The following is a 27,776-nucleotide window of genomic DNA, read 5'->3' as shown; positions in this document are numbered from 1 at the left end:
TATCCTGGACCAATACCCTGTCATGTGCTTGATCATTTAGAAGTTTGATCTTTAAATATTTCAGGTCTTGTGCTTCTGAATTGCCAATGAGACTAAAACAGATAATGGTATCTTTGATTTAGTGTGCCAGCCAGTCAAATTTTGCCAACTCTATTCTTCAGACATATTTTGTAACCAGTGATTTAACATTCCAGTTGTATGAAACCACTCACCAGATTTCAGTAATACCAACTATGCCATTTTTTCTTATACATGAGCTCTTCTGATTATTACCCAAGCTCCAAGCACTGGTAAATAGGCAATTAACTTTTCTCTTCATGTTTTGTGATTCTTTGATTCACTATGTTCATAACACCTTGAGTGTGAGTTATATTTCTGTGTTTGCCCCCTTAACATCTCCCTTCTTTGTTGTTAGTTTAATGCAGGGGTCGGCAACCTCTGGCACACGGCTCGCCAGGGTAAGCACCCTGGCGGGCTGGGCCAGTTTGTTTATCTGCCGAGTCAGTAGGTTCGGCCAACTGCAGCTCCCACTGGCCGCAGTTCGCCATCTCAAGCCAATAGGGGCGGCAGGAAGCCATGGCCAGCGCATCCCTCGCCCGCTCCACTTCCCGCCGCCCCCATTGGTTTGGGATGGCGAACTCCGGCCAGTGGGAGCCACGGTCTGCCGAATCTGCTGACACGGCAGGTAAACAAACTGGCCCGGCCCCCCACAATGCTTACCCTGGTGAGCTGCTTGCCAGAGGTTGCCGACCCCTGGTTTAATGTCTTTCTGACTAGTTTAACTAGTCGGTCATCCAGAAGATCTCTTGCTACTGACCTAGATGCCATCTAAACTGTACAGCCCCCATCTCCAAGGTGATCCAATGTTATACAGAACCAAACCTCTCCATTTTACATCAACCTAGCCAACCATTCTCCTCCACTACTTTCTGCCAGCTCTCTTCCCTTGCTCATGGACCAAAAAGGAGCTGCAAATTGAAGTCCCAGACATTCCTCCCCTGCATTTCACTTCTGGCATCCTGGAAGTCTTCAATAATCTGTGAAGTGTCACTTGAAGCTGTGTCATTAGTATCATCCATGGTGTCTTGCTTGTTTTGCCTTTAGAATCCCACCAACCTTGTAGTCAAGCCCTGTGTCGGTGCTCCAGGAGGAAAGCATGCCACCCTGCTGCCTTTTCGGCCATTGTAGAGTGTTCTATCCACTCTCCTTAACACACAGGCCTTGCTGAGGATTGTGTTTTCTTTATTACAGTCTGTCTCTTGAGAACACTTGAGGTCCTTGTGGAATGAGCTGAGCAGCTATGTTTAGGTATGGACCCTGAAGTTCTCTTTTGCTTTCCTTCAGCTGAGGCCTAACAGACATTATCTGTGGCTGCCATGCTGAGTAGCAGATTTGTTACCTCTGGCTGTGTAGAATTCCTCATGGTTCTCTCTGTCTTGGGGGTCCCAGACTACCTATCATCATCTCTCGCAATATCTATACAAACTTCTAATAAGTTCTGGGGATGAGCTGGTGGCTGTAGCACATATGGATATCAATGACCTACAGATGGGTAGGAGAGGGATCCTGGAAACTAAATTTAAATTATTAGGATAAAAAGCTTCGCCCTGGAACCCCTATACTAGCTTTCTCTAGTTTCATGTGCAGGATCAGCTAGATGGGAGGAGCTTGGGTCTCAATAAATGGATAAAAGATGGTATAAAGAGCTGTGCTTTAAATTTTATTAGGCATAGGGAAAATTTGAGGGGAGAGAACCTGTACGGATATATGGGTTCAAACTTAACCATAGCGCTGATATAAAAATTTAGCAAGGATAGACTAATGTTCTGACTGGAAGTCCATTATAGCCATCAGTGACATTTTAACCTGGAAAAAATCTTTAATGTGTTTCATCTGACCATACTGAAATATAAATTTGTGCATCCTCTCAGATACAATCCATGTCACTTATATGAACAGTTTAAAAAAGACTGGGTAATGCTGTGCACCAATAGTCTTGATGAAGTTAATAATAATTTAACTCCTAGCTGAGCTAAAGAAGCGCTCTTCAACGTTAGATAATTGGTAAATATTAAGTGTTCCATTGTTACAACAGCAACATGCCTGATGGATAATAACTTTATTTTCGTTTCCAAGGACTTGATTTTGCCACCCTTACTCACACTGAATTTTAATGGGATTACTTGTGTATTAAGGTGCTGTTCACTGTAAGGTGGCAGAATTGATCCCTGAACATTTCTGCTGCTTTGATAATAAAGTTGTGGGAATAAAGTAGGTGTATTTATTGTGTTTTTGATCAAGGCTCTTAAAAGGAATTTTAAAAATTTGCAACTAAATAGCACTTTGGAAAATAAAAATTGGCTGCAAAATGGTACCTTCCCAACATAATACGAGTATGTGAGAGGCCCTTAATGGAACATAATCCAATTTCTAGTGCCGGAATTAAATCTTGCAGGCGCCACAAATCATTGGTATCTTAATAGAAAAATGTTTTTTCTTTGCAATGTATAAAGAAATGAAAAGTAAAGTCAGTAAAATAGGTAAGGAGAAGGGAAGATGGAAGAGAAGTGGAGAGCTTGTTTTGAAATATTAAGCAGAATTCTAAGCCAGAACACCAGATCTGAGTCCACTCCAGTTTTGGGGAAGTTCACAACCAAACTTCAGAACATTATCAAATAAAGCCATATCTAAGCACAGGTAATGTGTATACACATAGTTATAATCTGTGTATGAACATATTGTTAATTACTTTCAAATTTGTTTTTATACTTCTATTATTTATAGGCTTAGTGATAGGAAATTGACTCTTGACTGTTGTAAATCGTTGTCTTGGTTTCCATGATCTCCCCTCTGAAACTGGATGGTCAACACAAATTGTTGGTAAAGTGATTATTCTTTTTGTGTTAGGGGAACTCTTGTGATAAGCCCCCTCATTTAGATGCTTGTAGGTATCTTAATAGATACAAAATGGTAGATGCAACGGCAGACCCCTCCTGGTTCAACAGCTCTTCTTCCACCTCTGTCTCACATCCTATAAAACTTTCAGTTTAACACTGAACTATTTTGTTACATAACATTCAAATGTCATTTCTTAGGTGTCATTTTGATCATCGGTTTGGGGAGAAACAGATGCAGGAGCTAAGGCCAAAATTTTGCATCAGAGTTACCTAAGTTGGGAACATAAATCCACCTGTGAGCACCTAAGGAAAAGTGGCCTGATTTTCAGATCAGTAGAGCCTACAGTTCTTTTCAAAATCAGGCCATTTTGTTAGGTACCTAACTCTATGCACCCAAACTAGAGAATTTTGTCTAGGCCCCCAATCCTGCAAATGATTTACTTTAAGAGTAGTCCCGATTGACTTGCATGGGATTTCTTATGTGAATGAATGTTTGCAGAGGCCTATATGACTTGCCTTGGGAGGCATTGTATTTTAGTGGATTAGATCTAGAACTGGTCACTGGAGACTTGTATTCCAGACCTGGTTCTGACTTGCTGTGTATCACCAGGCCTGTTACTTGAGTTCTGAATTTATTTAAACACTTGTGAATTGGGGATACTGATTTGACAAGTGCTGTAAAGTGCTGTATGAAGTGGCAGTATTAAGGCTTGTTAGTAGCAATCAGGGATAGAATTCCAGACATCCTGATTCTTCATGCTTAATCCTCTAGACCATATGGCTTTGAGGGCAGCATCGTTTCCTCCTCCAGCTTTTAAGCATTCACAAGTGTGGAATTTTTCTAAGCAAAAGTGGATTTTTTTTTAATTTAAAAAATAACCCACTCAGAGAGTGACAAATAATTACAAAAACTACCACTGAGAAATGTTATAAAATCACCCCAAACTCAAAAACAGACAAATTGAAAAAGGAAAAAAAAACTTTGCATTACAAATGTTTTGCCTGGCTCTACTAATGGAGGGCCTGAACTTACATGGTGCTGAGTGCCCTCACGGAGTGAGCTGAGTGTGATTAGCACCTTGCAGGATCAGGTTGAGCCCTCAGCACCTCGTGCATGATGATATCCGTAATACAGGATGTTTAATTCTGATTGAACCTGCAACAGATGGCTGTATTGACTGCAGTGGAATTACTCCTGATTTTACACCACCACAAAGAAAAGGAGAATCAGGCTCAACATTTCTTAGATTATCTTGCTTCTCAGTTAAACACCTACTTTGACTGTAGCAAAGTAGCACTTTACAGTTGTAAAGTTTTGTAGCACTTTACAGCTGACAGACTCTCTCCCCCTTCTTTCTGCTTCTTCCATGATCCTCTTTGTGTGAGGTCCTTATTTTTAATCTTATTTTGTAAAATGAGTCAGTTGGCTTCTATTCAAGGCAGAGTAAGTGGCTGCTTCTGCAAAGAAAATTAATATTCTTGTTTGGAAGGGTGAAAGTAAATTAATAACTGGAAGGGGAGACAAGTCTACAATTAGTATTGCCACTGCCCTCTACTGTGCATGGTGCAAAACACATTGTGTATAAAGTTTCCCTTAAGCTCTCCCTACCAAGACTCTTATTGTTAGTGAACTTTGTACAGCTTTGGTTTCCTTATCTTGCTGTAAGCTCAACCAGGGAAGATCCACTGAGATATCTTTTGTTTGCTGTTTTTTTGTTTTTGCTACTTGTAAACTATATTATTTCTGTAGGACTCAGTACTCCCTAAACAGACATCTTCTGAAGATTTTTCAGAGTCAGCCAGAAGGGAAGTTTCATTGATAGATTTTTATCGGTCTTGCTTCCAGTTTCATGTAGATGGTTCTTTCTATATAGGTTTTCATGGGCCAAAAGGAAAGTGGATGCCTACTTTGAGAGGAGCAGGAAATGGCAAAAGTCTGTCTTCAATTTACTTCTTCCCTTTTCCCCTTAGATAAAAAAAATCAATATTTTATTTTTTACTGAATGTGGCTCAAAGTAAAAAGAATCCCTTACACAGTCTGTAGGGCTGGTATGCAAAAATTTGGAACAGCTGGAATATTTGTTTCTCCTGATAATTCTTTGTTCTTCTATATCACCTTAACCAGAGTAGCTGGTGAACTGTGCTATATAAAACACTTTAGTTAGAATGAGAGATGGTAGCTCAAAGTATTAACAGATATATGATTAAGTCTGTCAGTGTTCCTGTTCACTATACTTTTATTATTCCTGTATACATATTATACTTTTCATATGTAAAATGTAGTCATTTGTCCAAGTCATGCAAGGAGTCACTAAGGGTATATCAACACAGCAAAGAAAAACCCGCAGCTAGCCCATGCCAGCTGACTAGGGCTCTTGAGGCCCAAGCTGTGTGGTTGTTTCACTGCTTTGTAGACTTGCACCATTTGGGGGGGGGGGCGAGGGAGGTGTTGGTGTAATTTTTTAGTTATTTAAAACAGCAAAAAAACCCCAAAAAATCCATTTATGCAGTTTTATATTGACACTCGGATTATCAGCAGGGTTGGAACTTTTAGATCCACCACACAGATCTCTGCCACTTCAGCTAATGGAGTACCTGATAGCAGTAGTAGGTTGTCACCATCATGTGAACCATCACTGGAGGGGGATCAAACACATACTTTGCCAGAGGGTTTTATGGATATTTTGTGTCAGCATCAGAATGGTGAGACTCAGAAATCTTCGGATCCATTCTAGGCTCTGAAGGAGGCACAGACTGTTCTGTCCATTTCCCCCAATCCCCTTTGATCTGTTCCTATTCCAGCTACATTCTCCTTGCCTACCCAGTCTCCACTTCTCAGGTTTCTCATCCCAGTCCCTATTCCCCCCTGCCAGCTCCTCATCTGCTCAGTCTCTCTGCAATGTACACACTGAATCTTAGAGTCCTTCCCTGAGCTCCTCATTCAATCTCATTCTCACCCCCTCTCCCTCCTTGCCCCAGTCCTAGTTCACACTCTGTATCCCAGCTCCTTCTCAGATCTGTCTCATTGTCCTCTCATAGGTTCCTAGTCCCAGTTCCCTTGTCTCCCCAGTCAGAGTCCTTTTTTCTCGAATCGTCATCTAATTTCAGTGTCTCCCTTCCCAGCCAACTGGCTCCCAGTCCCTCCACTCATTTCAATCACTGGTTCCCAGTCTCCTTCCCTCACAAGTTCCAGCCTCTCCTCCTCTGTTGGCTCCCAGTTCCGGTCACTTTGTCCAACCCATCCCAAACTTCCCTCACTCTGATTCCCAGGTCCAGTCTCCTTACTGATCCAACCTCAGTCTCCACCTTCCCAAGCTCCCAGTCAGAGATTCTTCATTCAGTTGCAGTCATTTCTGGATTGATCCACCCTGCAGGTATTGCAGTGAACAGCTTTTGTCTGTATTTATCCTGGTTGCTCAACAAGGTTTTTGAACAGCCCTGTTGGCAGCCACATCAAAACATCCTTTGAAAAGGGTGCTTGGGAGATTGGTCATCCTCACGTCAGTGGGAATTCTTATCTTTCAGTCTTCATGTGTTTGTGATACTCCTTTTGGTGGAACTTGCCTCCACTGCATTGCACTGGCAGTGTGTTAATCCAATTTAGCACCCAGGATTTATCTTTGTATGTGTTTGTACAGCCAGGGCCGGCTCCAGGCACCAGCTGAGAAAGCAGGTGCTTGGGGTGGCCAATACAAAGAGGCGGCACTCCGTCCGGTATTGGGGTGGCTCGTCTGAGTCTTTGGCGGGAATTTGGCGGCAAATCCCTCTCTTCCTCTTTGAGTTGCTGCTGAAGTGCCGCTGAAGAGGAAGAGAGGGAGTGAAGGACCCACCACCAAAATATGGAGCGGCACTATTGAGCTGCCACTGTAGTACCTCTGATTGGCTTTTTTTGTTGTTGTTTTTTTCGCCGCTTGGGGCGGCAGAAAACCTGGAGCCGGCCCTGTGTACAGCACCCAGTACAGCAGAGCTCTTATACTGATGGGTCCTTCAGTCACTGATGCAATCGGAATATGAAATAATTGTAAAGTTTGCCTAGTTCCTTTCCTGTGCCTCTTCTTGGTAGCCATCTTGCATTCTCTCTACAAGCCTGGTTTTGTGTATTGAGCACTCTGGTGGTGATAGCACCTAGACTAGGGCACTGCTGTACATTTCATAACACAGCAGAGCATTGTGAGTGCTGGCCAGCGCTCAAATGACTCACTGTGGAATTACCAGCTCCTGACACCTAGCTATATCCCTAAATCTACACCAGAACATGGAAAGTTGCTACTAATTCCTGCAACTTCTTAACCCTGCTGAGAGTACCAGGAAATGAATTGCCTTTGTAGAGCAATAAGATTTACACATCAGTTTCCCTTCTTATATGTATGTGTAATAGATTTATATATATATAAAAAACTATCTGTGGTCAATTTGACTATTTGGCTTGCTTGACTGTTCTCCCTTATCTCTGGCCTTTTTTTAAGTGAATGTTTATAATGTCTAGAGGATGCAAACTGTAAATCAAATGTAGATGTCTAAGCATCCAAGCTTTTAGACATGATAGTGCCAAGTTTTAGGCACTACCATGCCAATCCTGCCTCTTTAAAAATGTTCTCTTGGCACGTTTCTCTCAATTTTTGATCTCACTAGTTATTCTGTGGCCAAAAGGGCTAATGCGATTTTTAGATGGATAAACAGCATAAATCTTATGTTAGAAGTACTGAGGCTATTTTACCTCTGTATTTGGTACAGGTGCAACCACTGCTGGAATATTGTGTCCAGTTCTTGTATCCACAATTAAAGAAGGCTGATAAATTGGAGAGGGTTCAAAAGAGCCATGAGAATGATTAAAGGATTAGGAAACATGCCTTATAATGAGAGACTCCATTTAGATTAACAAAGAGAGGACTAGGGGGTGACTTGTTTACAGTCTATAAGTACCTACATGGGGAATAAATATTCAACAATGGGCTCTTCAATCTAGCAGAGAAAGGCATAACACAGTCCAATGGCTGCAAATTGAAGCTAGACAAATTCAGACTGAAATAAGGTGTAAACTGTTAACAGTGAGAGTATTTAACCATTGGAACAACCTGCCAAGAGTGATGGTGGATTATCTATTACTGGAAATTTTAAAATCAAGATTGGATGATTTTCTAAAAGATCTGCTAGAATTATTTTGTGGAAGTTCTATGGCCTGTGATATACAGGAAATCTGACTAGATGATCACAGTGGTCCCTTCTGGCTGTGGAATCTGTGAATCTCCAACTTCTCTGCTTTCCCTATTGCTTTTCCATTGTTGTTGATAGCTGATTGTAGTTGATAACTGCACTCAAACGACATTATTTGAATGGAACCACCACTTCCTGCTCATCATACAAAAGAAATACTGCCCCAAGTGGCAGAATGACAGGAGTGATTTACAAATGTAAAAGCACTGAACCGCCAAAAGCAGAATTGAGACCCAGGAAAAGATCAGGAGGAATATATTTAGAAAGTTCTGCCTCATGCCCCAGCCACTATTGTTTTAACTTAATACTCATAGCTGCCGATATGTGAAACCTCTGAATATGTAAATATTTGGATGGGAGTGGGAAGAATAGGGATGCACCTTCGTGCCCTGTTGATACAGCAATATATTGAAATAGAATTTTAAATTCTAAATTTTAAAGAAACAGCAAGGGCAATTTAAATATTTTCCATATATATTATATAAAAGAAAAAACAACAACAATAAAAAACAGTTGGCAGATTTTGGCACCGCCAACATAATAATAATCTGAGAACCAAATCATGCATACTAGAAATTAAATTGTAGTCACAGTCATTGGCATTATGCTTTAGTATTGTAAATATTTACTGCCCTCTTGTGGAGAAAAGCTGTATTTTATCAATCTAGAGAATCCAGAAATGGAGAAATCCTATCAGATCGCATCCATCTTTCTGTATGGGCAGAATATACAGTTATTCCCCAGATAGAGCATGGATCAGATACTAAACTGATACTACATGTCGTAACAGCCATGGAATTAATCAGATTATAATAGCTGCATGAGAGCAGTTTCTTGATAACATTGTTAATGTATAAAATGTGCTTATCTCAGGCTCTGAGGACATGGCAGGTGGTGAAACCCTCGAGCAGGGTGCTGAGCACAATATGTCTTGCATGGGAATGTGCAGCAGTAACTACAGGACTAGAGACGATCAGATGGTCAACAATAAAATCCTGATTCATAAATGAAAGTGCTAGATTAGATCTGATGCTTTGTGGGGCCATTATTCCCCAGTATAGGGTCAGCAGCTGCATATTCATGAACAGGTTTGTGAATATTAGTACCAAGAATGATTCGTCCAGAAATACATGCTGGAAGTGCATTATTGACTGTTTGCTACTGACCTGCTGATTGGTTTGTCATCCAGGCAGGGGGCAGAAGCAGTACACTGCAAACTGCGTGACCAGCCACACACTATGAATAACCAATACTGTATAATTAGTGAACAGTTCATAAGAACACTAAAAATTACTAGCTCAGACAGCCTTGGCTAGTATTTCTAAATAACAAATACATTAGTAGAAAAGAAGGATTGATTCATGTATAATTTGGCACTAAACAAAAAAGCAAAATTTTAGGGCTGTCAAGCGATGAAAAAATGAATCATGATTAAAAAAATGAATCATGACTAATCATGCAATTAATCGCACTGTTAATAATAAAATACCATTTATTGAAATATTTTGCATGTTTTCTAAATTTTCAAATATATTGATTTCAATTACAACACAGAATACAAAATGTACAGTGCTCACTTTATATTTATTTTTATTACAAATATTTGCACTGTAAAAAACAAAAGAATAGTATTTTTCAATTCACCTCATACAAGTACTGTAGTGCAATCTCTTTATAATGAAAGTTGAATTTACGGATGTAAAATTATGTACAAAAAATAACTGCATTAAAAAATAAAACAATGTAAAACTTTTGAACCTACAAGTGCACTCTGTCCTACTTCAGCCAATCACCCAGACAAACAAGTTTGGTTACAATTTGCAGGAGATAATGCTGCCCACATCAGGCGTTTTCATGGCAGTTGTAGCCGGCATCGCAGAATATTTATGAGCCAGAGTCGCTAAAGATTCATATGTTCCTTCATGCTTCAACCACCATTTCAGAATATATGTTTCCACGCTGATGACGGGTTCTAATAAATAACAATCCAAAGCAGAGCGTACTGATGCATGTTCATTTTGATCATCTGAGTCAGATGCCATCAGCAGAAGGTTGATTTTCTTTTTTGGTGGTTCAGGTTCTGTAGTTTCCACATTGGAGTGTTGCTCATTTAAGACATCTGAAAGCATTCTCCACACCTTGTCCCTCTGAGATTTTGGAAGTCACTTCAGATTCTTAAATCTTGAGTTGAGTGCTGTATCTATCCTTAGAAATCTCACATTGGTACCTTCTTTGCATTTGTCAAATCTGCTGTGAAAGTGTTCTTAAAATGAACATGTGCTGGGTCATCACCCGAGAATGCTATAACATGAAATATATGGCAGAATGTGGCTAAAACAGAACAGGAGACAAACAATTCTCCCCCAAGTAGTTCAGTCAAAAATTTAATTAAAATATTCTTTTTTAATGAGCATTATCAGCATGGAAGCGTATCCTCTGGGATGGTAGCTGAAGCATGAAGAGGCTTATGAATGTTTAGCAAGTAAATACCTTGCAATGCCAGCTACAAAAGTGCCATGTGAATGCCTGTTCTCACTTTCAAGTGACATTGTAATTAAGAAGCAGTCAGCGGTATCTCCCGTAAATGTAAACACACTTGTTTATCTTAGCAATTGGCTGAATAAGAAGTAGGACTGAGTGGACTTGTAGGTTCTAAAGTTTTACATTGGAGTTTTTTTGAGTGCAGTTATGTAACAAACAAAAAAAATCTACATTTGTAAGTTACACTTTCACTATAAAGAGATTGCACTACAGTACTTGTATGAAGTGAATTGAAAAATACTATTTGTTTTGTTTATAATTTTTACAATGCAAATATTTGTAATAAAAAATAATATAAAGCAAGCACTGTACACTTTGTATTCTGTATTGTAATAGAAATCAATATATTTGAAAATGTAGAAAAACATACAAAAATATATAATATATTTCAATTGGTATTCCATTGTTTAACAGTGTGATTAATCACAATTAATTTTTTAATCACAGTTAATTTTTTAAAATTAATCACGAGTTAACAGCGATTAATCAACAGCTCTATTAAATTTATAACTAATATTAATCATAACAAAGTTTGACCAGCTGTACAAAAGGCCACTGGCTGGCTTCTCAGGTAATACTTTTTCAAAATTACCTCTGCAAAAAATGGTAATGTAGAGTGATGCAAACTATACAGAACAATATTTTTCAAATAGGTATGCTTTGTAAAACATGCTTCTCATAGTGAATAACAATACAGAGAATCTAGCTCAGTTTCAAAGTTTCCTAGGCTCTGTGCACCAGCCTCCATAAATCATCAAAAGAATTTCTAAAAGTTCTGTTCAAAGCTTTGTTGGAAAGTCCCTGTAACAAAACTGGAAAACTCAGTGCTTCATCGGTTAGGATAAATCAGGATTAAGTGGCTACTGGAGAAAATGTTACAATACCAATTGCAATCTTCCAATACCAATCCATTTTTGAAAAGTGTTTAAATGTACACACACACACACAGTCTAGGTGATCCTGTCTTTGCTTTATGCAGTTTAATTTCTTGTTCACTCTAATCCCAGTGGTGTAATGCATCACAAACTTTCAAGGAGAATTTGACCATGGTAATAAAATAATGATTGAAGATTAGTCTTGATAAGGAGGCAGCTATCTTGGAAAGTTGAAACAATGGCTATGGCTATATGCCAAATGACAGGCATGGGTGTTATTACTAGAAATAGTGAATTGCCTCTTAAAGAGCAGAGCCGGCCATAGATCCCAGGCTGCTGTGCCAAACGACTTGCATGCTTGAATTCTCTCTGAGAAAGACGGTTTTATAAACAGTGTGGATCAGATTTAATATCTGAGCTATTGTCACTTTCAGTCTCATGCAGTGACACCATAAAGTAAGATGGGTAGTGGTGCCTTGGAGCCAAGTTGGGAGAACATTGCAGTGTTTAGACACTAGCTGGATTGGAGAGTGGTGTGGGGCCACGCTCCCACATAGGGAATGTTGAGGGGGATTGTACCAGGCTCCCCATCCTGAGAAGGATGCAGGCTATAGCACCCTTTAGGGAAGCTGACCCATTCTCTAGACAGGTGCAGCTTGTTCCTGCCACTCTGAAGTGTCGTGCTGAGTAGGGATTGGAACAACAACGCTCCTCCTCCTCCTCACCCCGTTTGGGTGTGTGTGTCGGAGGATACTAAAGGTCCGTGTCATTTCCTGAGTTCAGAGTCTTCTCTTGCCCTCTCTCCTGTGTAGCCTCAGGAGGGCCTGCCACAATCCAGCCTTTAGCCATTTCTCTCTGTTTAGTGTGCTGGGCAATCTGTATGTAATGGATCCTGGGTAAAATCTAACACTCACTTCAGCAGGCCTCAGGAACCCCAGCCCCTGGAGCCAGTTTTATTCCACTCTGATGGAAGGGGCTTGGGTTGAAGGGGGCTCTAGCAGCCCAGGTCCTTGCTCAAAAGCACACAATAGACAAGAGCAGGACATGGGCGGGGCTGTGTGAGGGTTGTTGCCAGAGTATATTCACTGCTGTTTCAAATCCTCCCTCTGCACCCGGGTTACCTCACCCACACAGCTGAAGAAATCGCTCCAGTACAGTGACAGGGCCTCTCCCTGGCTATGCTGGGGAAAATGCCTTTTCTTCCTTCCCCCTACATGTCTCTCTGGTGCCCGCAAGCTAATTGGTTGGCTGAGATTTGACATTTTGTGCTTGTGTGCAGATCTAATTCCTCTACTATACATACAAACCCATAACACCCTGCAATAGAACAGTCTGTAGGAAAATGTAAGGTAGTTCCTTCTCTTCTTCTTAGTATACATTTGCTGACAAAGTAAACACCCTAAGATAAGTCTGAATTTAGTTAAATTTTGCGTGCACGGAGGCATTGGCACCACACTTTCTTTGAACTCTGCAGCCTTTACATTCAGTACCTTTTTCACTAGTCTCTAAGAGTTACATTCTGGGGACAAAACGAGCTAGCCAAAAGAATGCCTTTTAAATTACTAAGCGCTCTCCATCTGAAATTGTAAATGGACTTTGGGGCTATGCGTGTGCAGACAACACACAGAACTGATGTTTTCCCAAGAGAATGTCTGTCCATTGCACTAGGTCAGAAAAGTAATGTGTGATTTGCGGAGGGCCAGCATAGCATTACATGGGGGGCATTCCAGAGCTGCTCTTTTCTTGACTCAACCCCCTCCTTTCCAACCCGCAGGAGTTACTTCCGCTCTTGGGCTGTTTCCAAAAGGAAAACAATAAAAATTTTTGTCAAGATCACTGTGTTTTTAATAGACTAGCTGAATCCCATCAAAATACTTGAAATGGTCTTTGTCGCTGCTCTGTACAATGATATAGACTCACAGAAATCTGTTATATTTCATTGCTTCTTCATCATGGGGTGTCATATTCACAGAGCACTCTAGCAATGTGATTTGTAAGGGGAAACTGTGGTAGAATGCCGAAACAAGTGGATACAGAGTAGTCTTTCCTCTGTCATTTTAGCAGTGAGTTTCAGATTTACAGTGAAAAAGTTTACATCTTTTACTGAATTAACACTCCACACAGCATTCCGTTTACTTCCTTGGAGGGGAAGATAAAGAAAACAAGATGTGACGGTGAGCACTTATTATACTGAGTGGTGTATACTCTCGTCCCAGTAAAGTGATAAAATAGTCAGGTACTGATCAGCTTTAGTGGAAAAACTCCATGAATGCACACCCTGCTCTTCTGACTAGCAGCTTTATCACCCCTTTCAAAACTGCTTCTCTCCATTTGCCAGTTAATAAATGCACTGCTCCAAGATTCAGGCTTAAAAACTATTTTGAACATGTAAAGTATGAGGAAAAAATACAATTTGCAACAGTTTAAACATCACAGTTTTGATCCCTGGATCATACCAATATAATTGCATGAGAAAATTTTGATATGATATAGACATTTTTATAACTAAAACCATCTTTGTTTTAATGCAATTTAGTGTCAACTTTTTCATCCTTCTGACCTCATTAGATGTGCCTGGGCATTAGATACAGTGTTACTAATTTGTTTTAACTTGAAGGCTGCTCTGGTTAATGATTAGTTGGACTAAGGTTTTACTGTGTAAGATTAATTAGGCTTAAGGATGGCAAAATGCCATTGTAGCATTAATGCCAGACTTTAATGAGAAGCAGAAGTAAACTCCTAGGACTCTGATTATTTTAATGTGGGACCACAGTTGTGCTCTCATTATCTTAATGCCCTGTTATATTTTAAAAAATAAAAATAAGTATTCTTCTCCCCATCAGCTCCTAATGATGATTACACTGAATGGTATAATGCTCAAGAATAGATAATAGTCTTAAAATCATATGTATATTAGATATATAACCCTAAATGCTGTTTCCTTTTGAACCATATCCTTTATCTAAACTCTTATAATCAAATGGAGAAAATGTTTCATATCTTCTCATTGTGTCTGCCTTCACTTTACAAACCATATGAAATCAAGACAAGATCATAGTGACAAACTTCTCTACTGCTTTTTATATTATAGGACACTTTGATTTTTCTCCACTCTCATCCTCTTAAGTGAATTTAGTACTCCTGAAAGGTGCTGGGTTCACAGATCTAGAGACTGAAATCCTCTGTTTTTCCACTGATCATATACAGCAGTATAAATTTTTCCTATACTCCTCACACAGCATATCTGAATAGGACCTGGAGGCTTCCATCTAAAGGCCTATTCCTTCATACCTAAAAGCACATTAAGCACATGTGTAAGGCCCTGACTGAAGAAAGCATCTGTATTCAGGACTGCACTTAAGCACCTGCTTAAGAGTTGGGTTATTCTTGCACCACACAGAACAATTGCCATTCTGGTGACTAACATACTAACACAGTAGCTGTGAGTATGTCTACACCGCAAAAACAAAGTCACACAGTGATTCTCAGAGCCTGCGTCAACTGACTTGGGCTTGTAGGGTTTGTACCACAGGGCTAAAAGTAGCCATGTAGAACATTCCAGAAAGGGGTGTGGATCTCAGAGCCTGGGCTCCAGCCCAAGCAGGAACTTCTGATACTGATATTTTTAGCCCCAAATCAGTTGACCTTGGCTCTGAAATATGCTGCCACAGGGCTTTCTTTCTTTTCTTCAGTGTAGATGTACCCTGTGTTAGCATTGCTACACAGTACATATTTTCCTAGCAGCTTCTGGAACAATTTTTGTATTCTCTCAAAAACACAACATGACCGTTTACCTAACGATTGTTTGTTTTATTTTTGTGCTTTTTTTTCCAATTAGGAAGGAGGACAGCAAAAACAAAGGACAAGAGAAAGAAGAAAAAGAATTTAATGGAAAGGGCTCAGAAGCAGCACAGCATCTTCCTAGCTACAGACAGAGCTAGCCAGTAAAGACATTTTTATTTGTTATATATATATATATTTTTTTTTCTTTTTTGCAAAGTGCACAAAAGCTGCTATATGCTTCTGCATACAGATGCACTGCAATTCAGCTGCTTTGACAGTATTGGTTGCAAATAACTTGTGAAAAATGTCCACAAGTTTGTTCGTTTTATTTATACTTTTTATTTTTTGAACCTGAAGACTCCAAAGGCCGGAGTGCACCGAGTTGAATCAGTGGAAGTGGCGCTGAAGTGTGTCAAAGACCTTGCATTCAGTGCCTGGGAAATGGAAATGGTCAATGTGTTAACATAAAAGTGCAACAGGAAAGAAGGCTGCAAATCACCATTAGATAATGGACTTGAGCATATTTATATAAAAGAGGAGGTCTGGGTGGTGTACGTACTCTTGCATTTATGGCCTTTGTTTCTCATATTTGTACATTTCAAGAGTAAATGTATATGAATATCTGCTTAGTGTTAATGTGCATTATTCTCTGCACCATTCTCTGAACCCACTGCATTGAATCAGTTGTATAATAAAATTTCTTTAAGAAGATATACCACAGGAGTTACTGCTTAGTGTTCTAGGAGCACAATAGTCCTCGTGTGTACATATTATGCTGTCTGTGTATAAATAAACTTATTTACTGTTCATTTGTGCTTTCATTCTTATGTGTAACAAATTATGGATGTTTAAAGTTATGTCACTTTGGTTCCAGTAATTCCTAAACATAGTCCAGTAAACACTTTTTACTATGTTTTGAATGTTTTTACAGTTTATCATTAATTTTAAGGAAGACAGATTGGTTTCTCATTTGTCAAGGCACTTTCACATAGCTAAACTAGCTTGTATTGGCCTCAGAACACAGTGTCAGGTTTGGAATATACATGCCTAATTCTTTCAGTAAAACTCAAGTCTCTCAGTTACAATGTAACCTTACCTTGAGCCTGAGCTGAAATGTTGGTGTTGCTTCTCACAGAAAGAAATCTGACATCTAAGGCCTGGTCTACACAGGGTGGGGGAGGGAGAATCGATCTAAGTTATGCAGCTTCAACTACGTGAATAACGTAGCTGAAGTTGACGTACTTGGATTGACTTACTGCAGTGTCTTCACTGCGGTGAATGAACTGCTGCCGCTCCCCCATCGAATCTGCCTGCGCCTCTCACCGAGCTGGAGTACAGGAGTCGATGGGCGAGTGCTCAGGGATCGATTTATCGCAACTAGACCGGATGCGATAAATCAATACCCGCTGGATTGATCGCTGCCAGCCGATCCGGCCGGTAGTGAAGACATACCCTAAGAGTTAAGATGAATTATGGTGGTGACGGATGTTCAGGGAAACAAGCTTGTGAATGGGGAATTATATGAACAACTCTCATTATCCATCACAAGAGTTGTATGCATAGTTCCCTTCATATTGTGAACAGTACTTTATCCCCATCAGTCCTAACAATGATTACTTCAAAATCCTAGCCTTACTGGTTAGCAAAAGAGGCCTCTATAATGGGGATTAGAAAACAAATTGCCACCAAACATTATAAATTAGATAATTTGTAGGTGAAGGGGATTCATTTCCTGGCACTGGCACTCAGTTCAGGAATTCGTAGCACATTTCAACCTTGCAGTGCATCTGGATCTGTTTATTTATTGCATTTCCCCATTTAGGGAAGGAGAAATCACAAAGGGTATATTTCAGTAGTCGTGCGTTATCGGGCCAGTATTCCAAGTGAAGGCGTTTGAAGGTCTGCCTTGGAAAAGTCTGCCCTAAAATCGCTGCCTGCCTCCACTTGTGGATGTTACTCTGGCTCTAGAATTAAGAATGTATGTGCATCATGACCTTAAGAACTAGAGAAAATATAAAGCAAAGAAAAAAGACTTTGGCACCTATGTCTTTAGAAAATAAAACTTAGTGTTAGTTTTAGGTTTACTGATTCTACTCTTCACAAATAAACTATGAAAGAAAAGTATAAACAAACACAGATATTGTATCCATGCTTAGCTATCTAGGAGTATTTTTACTACAAGAAATATACAGTATTAAGCCATATATGAATGTCATATGAAACTTCTTATGGATTTTCACTTAATCCTGAAGTTCTCAACTCTTTTCATTCTAGAATATGTTCCTATTTAGCTTGAACAAATTACATATAGTACCTTATTGTTGAGACTAATAAAATTTTTCTATTCCTGGGATGTTGTTTTGGGCATTAAATAGCTGACTTAGAAAATGTAGCTGCCTATTTTGATTGTTGGTTATCAAGTGTGGTTATAGATGCAGTGAACACCTGAGCAGAATTCCACTGGCAGAGATTACAAATATTTTATGAGCCATGTCATGAAATTTATTCTACAAAATACAATAAAACTTTATAGTCAACCTCTGAGTAAAATATGTTGGTCCTTTTTTAATTAAAAGAATGCATTTCCTATTAACGGAATCCAGAAAAAATATTCAAAGAAGTTTTGTGAGTAGATATGTGTTTGTCAATGGAAGCTGAATAATTAAGAGATTTTTAAACCAAATAATATTTTGTCAGTTATTTACGTAGTATTATAAATGGGCCTGGCACCTTAAAACAGGTTCTGTACGCTAAACATAAGCTAAAGAACAATCCTCCTTTCCCAGCGATCTTAAACTCAAAATGCACCTGTAGAGTACAGATAACACATAGAACAATGTCCCAGATTCAGGACAGCATTTAAGCATGGGCTTAAGTACATTTCTTTTCAGGACTCATTGACTTCAACAGGACTTAAGTACATGTTTAACTTTAATCACACCATTAAGTGCTGTCCTGAATAGGGATGCTTTCTTGAATTGGGTCTGTCACCCTGTCTACAGTGGCTCACTACTCTCAGAAACAGGGCAGAGATCCCAAACTGGTGGTTCTATAATTAGATTTTATCAAGCCAGTAACAAATGTGAATTCCTGGGTCACTATAACAGTCTTACCCTGGAGTCACAGCCAGTCCCCTTAGACTCTCCAGTCTATCTTACCACATTCAGGTTGTTTCCAGTCCCAAGAGACCAGTCATTTACCCCTAGATCAATAGGTGCCCAGTTTGGTCTTACACCAAAGACAGCGCCTATAGCCAATCCTGTAACAAACTATTTAAAGGTTCATTAACTAGGCCAAAGAAATTAGTCACTATCTAAATCCTCAGAGTGACAGAGTTATAGTAATCTGTCCATTTAAAGTGTTTGTCAGGTCAGACTCAGGAGGCAGCCCCTGGGAATCTGGCTCAGAGTCTCTGGCCCTTCAGAGGTCAAACAGCCAAAAAGATGAAAACTTTTCCTGGGGCTTTGTTTTATTTCTTTCATTCAGCTTCCAAGCCAAAAGACAAGCTTGCTTGTACATAGCATTGCCCAGGCATGATAATAAGGCCATTAACCAATCCTTTGTATTGCGCTGATCCTTGATGATCCTTTTGATTTTGATAGTCCTTTTGGATGGGCAGTGCGGACAATTCCTGTATCTAGGTTCACAAGTTCAGAGCAAACATTTTCGTGGTTATAAAGCAAAACTTACATATTTTCTTATTGTATGGAATACAGACAATGCAAGTGAGATTAAGACATACAGCAATCTACAAGCATTTCATAGAGTATAAACACTAAATACAGTCTTATAAGACTAATATCTATTTTGAGCATACTAACATACAGATGAACTGGCCTGGTCTCCAGCTATAAGTTTGTTAGTCCTTAGCTTACATTTGCAGCCATGGCAACAGCTGGCATCTGGCCTTCCACGGTCACAGGGTCCAGTGTGAAGAAAGTGGCCAGATGCTCAACTATAGAAGAGGAGGCCTTGGGATGGTTGACCACTTTGTCCTTCCTGGTCCTATGGTGAGTCTTCTCTGTGCCAGGCTAGGCCCCAGTACAGATCAGACCTGCCTAAGGTTGCAAGACTTCAGAACAGCCTACAGTTACATAAACATTTTTTAAAAGTTAACCTGAAGCCATTCTCTGACCTCAGCTGTTGCACTTAATTCTGATCACAATAGAACTGATTCAAAACCCACTGAAGTCAATAGGATTGTTTCCAGTGGCTTCAGCAGGCTTTGGATCAGGCCCACTGTGTACTTGTCTCTTCCACTACCTGGGGGAAGCCCCAATATCTATGGCTTCTCTTGGCCAACACCTGTCGGGCCTTCTCCAGAGCTCCACAGTCCCAACTAGCAGATGGTAAGAGAGCACTCACCTGGTGAGATAGAGTCCATCTCAAAGCACCAAGGAAGAGAAGAGTGAGGGGGGATTTGATAGCAGCCTTCAACTGCCTGAAGAGGGATTCCAAAGAGGCTGGAGCTAGGCTGTTCTCAGTGGTGGCAGATGTCTCAAGTTGCAGTGGGGGAGGCCTAGGTTGGATATTAGAAAACATTATTTTACTAGGAGGGTGGTGAAGCACTGGAATGGGTTAGCTAGGGAGGTTGTGGAATCTCCATCCTTACAGGTTTTTAAGGCTCGGCTTGACAAAGCCCTGGCTGGGATGATTTAGTTGCTGTTGGTCCTGCTTTGAGCAGGGGATTGGACTAGATGACCTCCTGAGTTCTCTTCTTACACGAATCTTCTATGATTCTTTGATTCTATGAAACCATGCAGCCCTGTTCCCTGCCGTGTTGTCTAGATAGTTCACTTTTACTTGGTGTTTACTCTGACTGAGATGTTTATCATTTTTCTGTTGAGAAACTGACTAAAAAGCTGGTCAGGTGCACTATTGATGTAAGCAGAGTTTGAATGAGCTCTCCCCTGACATCTAGTGATGAGTTGGGGGAAAAGACTTCAAGAGCAGACTTTGCATGCATACAGCGCCTACTCTGCCTAGGTGCATGGCAGCTGGAGCTGCTTTGCCAAAATGGTCACTTTTTGGCTAGTTTTGGGTTACAAATCACTCTAGTGTTGGAATGCAGGGGTAATGGGATGCTGTTATCCTTATTGCAGGAATCGAGGGCCACAGAACTGTGCTTACCATGCCATGATTGAACAGGGTCACCCTGAACCTCACTTGCTAATCAGGGGGTAAGGATGGCAAATCACAGTGAAGGGGTATGTGTGTGTGAGTGAGTGAAAGTCCTGGAACCAACTGCACTATTGAGCAGGTTTAAGGGCTAAGCATTAGACCCTGGGTGGGGACAGTGTTGCAGTGAAAGAAACTGCCCTGGCAGTGAGGTTCTCCACTATCTGCTGAAATCACTGAAAGCTGGGTCAGGTGGTGGAACCTCAGAAAGTGATGTAACAGAGGCGGCAGCAGCAGTGGCACAGAGACTGGCAGCTGTGAGCCAGTTGCAGATATGGCAGCAGCAGAGGCATTGCTCAGGCCCCCCCACCTAAGGGTGGGAGGTGAATCCCTGTGAATACACCTCTGAACACTGGGTCTTTGCTAACCAAGGCCAGCCAACTGTGAGTGGAGAGAGAGGGAAGTGTTGTGTTAAGGGACATATTTTGTCAGATTTTCACACCACAAGGTGAGAAACTGAGGCAAAGGACACCGCTCAGTGCACTGTGCTGTGCGTGTTTGCCTATAGCAATTATGGTGGTGTTCTCCCAAGTTAATGCTGGGTCCCCTTTTCCTTTTTAATAAAAGTTCTCTTTGTTATACACATACTCAGTGCTCGCAAGTGGAGATGTATTGCCTCTAAGAGGTTCCCTGGGTGATGTTAAGCTGTCCCAGATTATTGGGTGGGGGCTTGAGCCAGTTCTGTTTTGTATTGTTCAGGGGGACCCTTAGATATTGAACCTGGCCCTTGTTGCTGCTGACTCCACCTGACATCAATGCCACCTTTCTGGCTACTTCAGAAAGTCCTTTGGTTTTTGTTTGCATCCTCCCTTTATCCATCAGGATCCCAACAAAGTATCCAGAACACTGACCAGTCATCAAGATTTGCCCTATGTTTCCTTGTGCTTGTCTGGATTCCAGGAATGACCCTCTCTGGGGCAGAGACTGAGACATCCCACACTCAGCCAAGAGGGTGTTTCAGGGAGTATCTGTGAGAAAGGTATTGTCTACACTGTAATTTTAAGGCATTAACACAGATATGAATTGCAAAGATATTTTGGCGGGAACGGGGAGAAAGGAGGAGAGAAAAGCCCATCTTTTAGAAACTGCCTGCGTTACTCCAGAGGCTAAGGGTTTGGCTATACATGCAGCTGTACAGCGCTGGGAGTTACAGCTGTCTTCGTATAGCTGTGTAGGGAATGGGATGCAGTGTGGCCACACTGACAGTTACCAGCGCTGCAGTGTGGCCATATTTGCAGCATTTGCAGTGGTGTTGGGAGTGGTGCATTATGGGCAGCTATCCCAGCATTCAAGTGGCTGCAACAGTGCTTTTCAAAAGAGAGGGGTGGGGTGGAGTGTGACAGGGAGCGTGAGGAAGAGAGAGAGAGTGGATTTTTGGAGCCGACACTATGACAGCTCCCTGCCATGCAAATTCTGGCCATTTCTCCCCTTCTCTCATTCACTCTTAAATGCAAATAGCCTTCAGACTAGATAAGCAGCTGCTCCGACTGGAGTCCCTCCCCCCTCATGCTGTTTCTCTCCTCAAGCAAACACTAGCTGTTGACATTCCCTGCCTGCCTCTGCTGGAGCAAACAATTGCTGTGTTTGTTTTTTAGATAAGCAGCTCTGTGAGCCCCGCGTTCACAACAAAACAAAGAGAGTTCTTTCATTAAAAGCATTATGGGAAAATTCTGGAGGTCAGTTACAGCATACTAAGATTAATCACTGTTTACACTGGCACTCCAGTGCTGCAGTATCAGGGCTGTTCTCTTTATTCCTCTGGTCCATATGGAGTACAACCAGCGCTGTAGCCAGGGAGATACAGCGCTGTATGTGCCTTGCCAGTGTGGACGGGGAGTAAGTTACAGCGCTGTAAAGCCACCACCAGTGCTGTAACTCTCAAGTGTAGCCAAGCCCTAAGCCTGCTTCCTCTACATCTGATCAGAAACAGACTTTTTTATGAACTTTTCTAATGAATGGCTTACTTCCCCCTAAGGCAGATTCTACCTTTTTGTTTTGTATTAAGAAAAGTGACACTATCTATTGAATCAAGTGGTTTAGCTCGTAAAACAGTAGAACAGACATTTTTTGCTATTTGTTTTGTTTTTGTCTGTTTGGGGTTTTTTTGTTTTGGGCTGGGGGAAGTGGCTGCTCACATCTTCACAACAATTTTGTATGTCCCTAGGTCAGCAATATATTGAAAAGATTGATGGTGTTATTGGAGAAAGAGCTTCAGATATTGTGTCTTATGTTGTTGTTGTTGTTTTTTTAAATATCACTGTTGACATAAAGCATTTTCCCCCAGGAGTCCCTTCTTTTATGTTTGGTCTTCACTTACTCTTTCCAGAGTAAGATTGTCTTTCTTTAAGAACTTTTCCCCCAACATGCCTTTCTGGGAGCAACTCTTTAAATTTGGCAGAGTCAAGCAGCTGCAGCACTAAAGCCACCATTTTGTGACTGGTTGCTATTTGCTTCATCTCTTTTCTTCCTACAGGTAACTTGTTATTTTTAACTCTTGCTGTGTTTTTCCTTCCTTATTCCTAAGGTAACAGGTCTCTATCTCACATCACTTCAGTGCTACCTTTCTGTGCTAGGAATACAACTGTTTAGAAATTATTTTTAATTTATGTTTTTCATCCTGTAACTTAACTAAAATTTGTGATATGCAAATAGTAGCTGCATCCTTATCATAAAGGCTACTGTGGGATAAAATGGGACATTTTAAAAACAAGACACAAAAGCAGCCGCTTTCTTTAGTTTCTTCCCTTGGAGCTGTTTTGGAAGGAAAAAGTTTTTAAAAGTGGATTTTCAGCAGAGCTGGTCAAAAATACGACAACCAAATTTTACAGAATCTCCAAAGTCTTTTCTTGCTGCTTCTGTTGCTGCTTTTCCCTCCAATTCAAAATTTTAGTAAAAAGGTTAATGGAAATTTCAACGTTCAGAAGATTTTTACCAACTACAATGTTACGGTTAGTGGTTCAGCTTTCTTTGTTGACACATAATAAAATAAAATTAGGATTTTAATTAGACAGCATTTGAATGTCTAACTTATTTTAACATTTGTTTTTATACATTATGTAGTACATATGTCTTCACTGTGAATCTGAAGAGATTTTGTCATTCAAAATGCTCTTTATTTTTCTTTTTCTTTCTGTTTTTCTATTTCAGGAAACTCTGTATGTGTGTCTGAATTGAATTCCTCTTTCATTGCCACTGGTGTAAATCCAGAATGACTCCAGCTACTCGTTACTGTGCCTGTAATTGAATTGTTCATGCCAGCTCCCCCCCAGGAGTGAAACAACTGACCTGGCAGCTATTAGACTAATCTGATCCCCATGATACTTGCAGTATAGACTTAGGGCTTGGCTACACTTGGAAATGTGCAGCACTGGAAGTTACAGCTGTGGTCGTACAGCTGTGTAGGAACAGCGCTGCAGTGTGGCCACACTGACAGCTACCAGCGCTGCAGTGTGGCCACATTTGCAGTGCTGTTGGGAGTGGTGCATTGTGGGCAGCTACCCCAGCGTTCAAGTGGCTGCAATGTGCTTTTCAAAAGAGGGGGGTGGCACAATGATGACTTTTCTCAAAGGATTGCGCGGCACTGGTGGAGCTGGCTAGTCTCGCGGAGCCCGTGGGGAGACAGGACTTCGAGAGCTGGTATTTCCGGAGCAGACACTGTTGACAAGCGTCCCTGCCTTGCAAATTCTTGGCCTATTTCCCCCTACGTCCTCTCTCAATCACTCTCTAAATGCAAAATAGGGGTTTCAGACCAGATAAGCAGCGTTCTCCGTAACGGAGCTCCCTCCCTCACCCACCGTGCTGTTATCTCTCCTTTCAAGTCAAACCACTCAGCAGCTGTTCTCAGGCTCCCCCTTGCCTTGCAAGTTCTGAAGGACTCGAAACAATGCACAAACAGCTACCTTCAATCATTTTAAAAGTGTTTGACCCTTCACCCGTTCCCTCTCTTATGCACTAAATCCAAATTATATGCACTCACTTAAATAGCTCTTTCAGAGCACATAAGCAGCGCTCATGCTCAACACGGACTCCCCCTCGCCACGTCAAACACAACCAGCTGTGACACCTTCCAAAGCAATCGCCGCCTTCGGCTCGCTCTCGCCGCTGGAGCAAAGAGCAGCGTGTGTTTGTTTTTTAGAGGTCATTATTCTTCCGGTTTGTTGTGGACAAGGAATTCTGGTCGGATATCCTCCTCCCAATACCCTGGAGGCCAATAACAGCGCTGTTGGTGTCCACACCTGATGAGCAGTGCTGCATCACCAGCGCTGGAATCGCTACACCCCAGTCAGACCAGGTGTACAGCCAGCGCTGCAGCCAGGGAGTTGCAGTGCTGGCTGGGCTTTGTAAGTGTGTACACAGAGTGAATTGCAGCGCTCTAACCCCTTCACCAGCGCTGCAACTCTCCAGTGTAGCCAAGCCCTTACTCTAAGAGAAGTGAAGGCCAGTGTTTAAAGAGCAGAGTCACAGAAAATGACTGCACAAATGACATTGTGGGGCTTTTGTTTGTTTCTCATTCTTTTTATTATGCAAATTGGCTCAATTTACAAGTATTTTTTCTCTTTTTCTAATTGTCAAGCCTGTAAATTTAGTTTAAGCGCAGATCAAGTTGGGCTTTTTCTTTCTCCCACACCATCACTTATAATAAAGGTTCTGCGGGCCAAATTATGGACTCTGTTACATCTGTGCAACCTCTTAGTTTCCAAGTGTTGCATTCAGTGACACCTCTGCAACCCTAGTGCTTTTGCGTGGGTTATACAAGTGTAACTGATTGGAACTTAATAAACGAGTTGAACACACACCCAGAGAATTGATCCGGTGAATCAGAAGGTGCAGTTTTTTTCATAGTCATTTTTCTATATAGAACCATAGGTTTCAGTAAATGAAGCAATTATCCAAGCAAAGGCAACCTGGCAGTAGCATGAGGCACAACTACACATCCACATAAACAGATGATCAAGGGAGAGTTGTGAGGAGAAAACCAAGAGTTTTCCTCTGCTTTGTGCTCTGTACAGACTTCCCATTTGCTTCTCAGTGAACTCTAAGGTATTAGCCTTCATCTGTAAAGCTCCATATGGTTTAGGACCAGTCCACGCCAAAGACCATGTCTCTCTCTTGGTACCATCAAGATAGCTGAGGAGCTCCAGTTAGCAGTAACTAGACTTTAATTCAGCGCCCCCTCTCCACTTGGGTACCTTCTTTAATGCCAATCTGCTTACAGGTTTTGATGGACAGGTCTGGGCTCTCAACTCACTCAGCAGGGTGTATCTTTATTTTTTCCAATGAATTCATTTGGCAGTGCCTCCACCCACCCTTGCTCCTTCCTGGCAGGATCACCAGGGCAGCTTGGGAGGAAAATTCTAAACACAGAGTAATCCCCATTTACTTGCAGATAGTTGGAGACTTCCAAGAAATAACACAAACACATACAATATATTCAACACAATAATTATATTAAACAGGAGACAAATATAACAGGGTAAAATGCTATTTTTAGGATCACTGGTGCCCATGCTGATAATACTCGTGACTTTCCCCAGTCATGTGACTTGATGTAGCAAATGTAAGATTAGTGACCTACGACCACAAAATTCTTCTCTGCAGTGGTTTAGCAGTGTGGCTGACTGGATTCAGTACAGCTCAAAGGACTCAAAAATGGGCGAAGGTGGTAAATCCCTCCACAGGTTTAATATGCAACATGTTCTAAAATCCCCAAACTCTTACTCCCTAGCTTGAGGACACAGTTCAGAGAGTAGAGGGTCCCCAAAACAAATTCTCTGACTAAAAATGGATTCCTCAGTCATTGCAGAGGGGCTGATCTCTGCTGGCAGGGATCCTCTTTGGGCAGGAATCAGGCTGCTTAAGTCCCAGGATTTCCCCTCTCCACAAAGGGGTGCAGGGCTCAAGGTGCAAATTACATAACAGTACTGAAATCCAAATTGTAGTCTCCTAGCTCAGAGTCCAGGCACACCTACAGCAGGCAGCAGCCCTGGACTAACAGCCAGAGCAGAGCTGACCATGTGGTGACTGGTCTCACCTAGGGAGCTGGAGGGTGAACTCAGCCTGGCTGGGGAAGTTTCCCAGCAAAACTCTACAAATTCGGAATCATCAGTAGAGAAGGAAAAGCCCAGCTGAGGGATCTTGGTTTCAGGTCCTAGAGGCCAGTTCTCTGGGGGAACCCTGCATGCAGGTCTGAGACTTAACAGCTCCCCATACAACCAGTCCTGCCCTTGGCCTAACTGGCTCCAAACTGACTCAGAAATGGCTTCTTCCCTTTCCTGAACTCTCTGGGAAGGGCATCTCACTCCCTAATGATTGCCGGACAGACTCTGAGTCTACCTTGGCTCCCCATCCCTACCAGGGACAGTGTGCCTCTCCCTGAGCAGCCAGCAGACAGAGCCCCAGGAATGTAGGTAATCTCCTTGGGGGTTACATTAAATTGAGAGTTGATGGCAAGGTCTGAGGGACTGTTCTCTGCCCTAATGGAAAAGCCCTGGAGAATTTAACAAGGATGAAGCCAAGAGGAATCAACAGAATGTGTTCTTAAAACATAAACATGATAACCTTTCTATGTTTTTGCACCATTCTGTAGAAATCAGTGGCAAATTGCTATAGAATTCTATTCTTTTCTATCTTTCTCCTCCTGCAACCCTCGGGTGCATCAGGTATCTACTAGTTTCCTCCATTTATTTTGGTCTTGTGCTGGTCTGTTCAGACTTCTGAGTGTCATGTTAATAGATTTGCCTTTTTCTCTGTTGTTCTGTGTAGTGTTTCTCTAGGTCATGCTCTTTTTCTCTTCCCAAGTTGTGTCAATATTATCATGTGACGTGGAAGTTGTGTTGGTAGCATCCTTAAAGCATGCCCTAAATATGTCCATTGTCACCTTACCATGTCTGATGCTTCAGGTTGGTTTACTGTACTCAGAATTTCTCATGTTGCAAGAAACTCTTTCCAATGGACTCTGAAAATCTTCTTCAGCCTGCATTTACTTTGGAATGAGTTGATCTTTTTGTGAATTTCTGTTGTAGATTTCCCTAGCTTTCCTCCATAAAGGATGAAAGACACGATACCAGTGTTAAAAATATGTATTTTTTTTCAGTGCCAATCATGCTACTTTTCCAAATGTTTTCAAGTTTGTGAAAGTTGTTTGCTGCATTGATTTCATTTCTCAACATCTAGCATGGTGTCATCATCTTTGCCCATCACACTCTCTAGATAGGTAAAACAGAACACTAAAGGATGGTTCCAAAATGTATCGAATGGCTATCAGTCCCTGTTAAATTCTATAGGGATT

At 41.3% G+C, this 27,776-nt stretch overlaps 1 protein-coding gene across 1 annotated transcript in view; it reads left to right on the top strand.

Moving 5' to 3' along the window:
* The window catches only part of RSPO2 (R-spondin 2), a 158,897-nt gene extending 142,251 nt beyond the window's left edge, over nt 1-16,646 (top strand). Inside the window, exon 6 of the mRNA XM_032800326.2 lies at nt 15,366-16,646. Within this exon, the coding sequence (XP_032656217.1) occupies nt 15,366-15,475 (110 nt within the window). The 3' untranslated portion in view covers nt 15,476-16,646. The remainder of the gene's footprint in view (nt 1-15,365) is intronic.
* Nucleotides 16,647-27,776: the final 11,130 nt, after the last annotated feature.

Source organism: Chelonoidis abingdonii, chromosome 2, assembly GCF_003597395.2.
Source record: "Chelonoidis abingdonii isolate Lonesome George chromosome 2, CheloAbing_2.0, whole genome shotgun sequence".
Lineage (NCBI taxonomy): Eukaryota > Metazoa > Chordata > Testudines > Testudinidae > Chelonoidis > Chelonoidis abingdonii.
The sequence above is the reverse complement of the archived record's forward strand: the minus strand, read 5'-3'. Positions and strand labels throughout refer to the sequence as shown.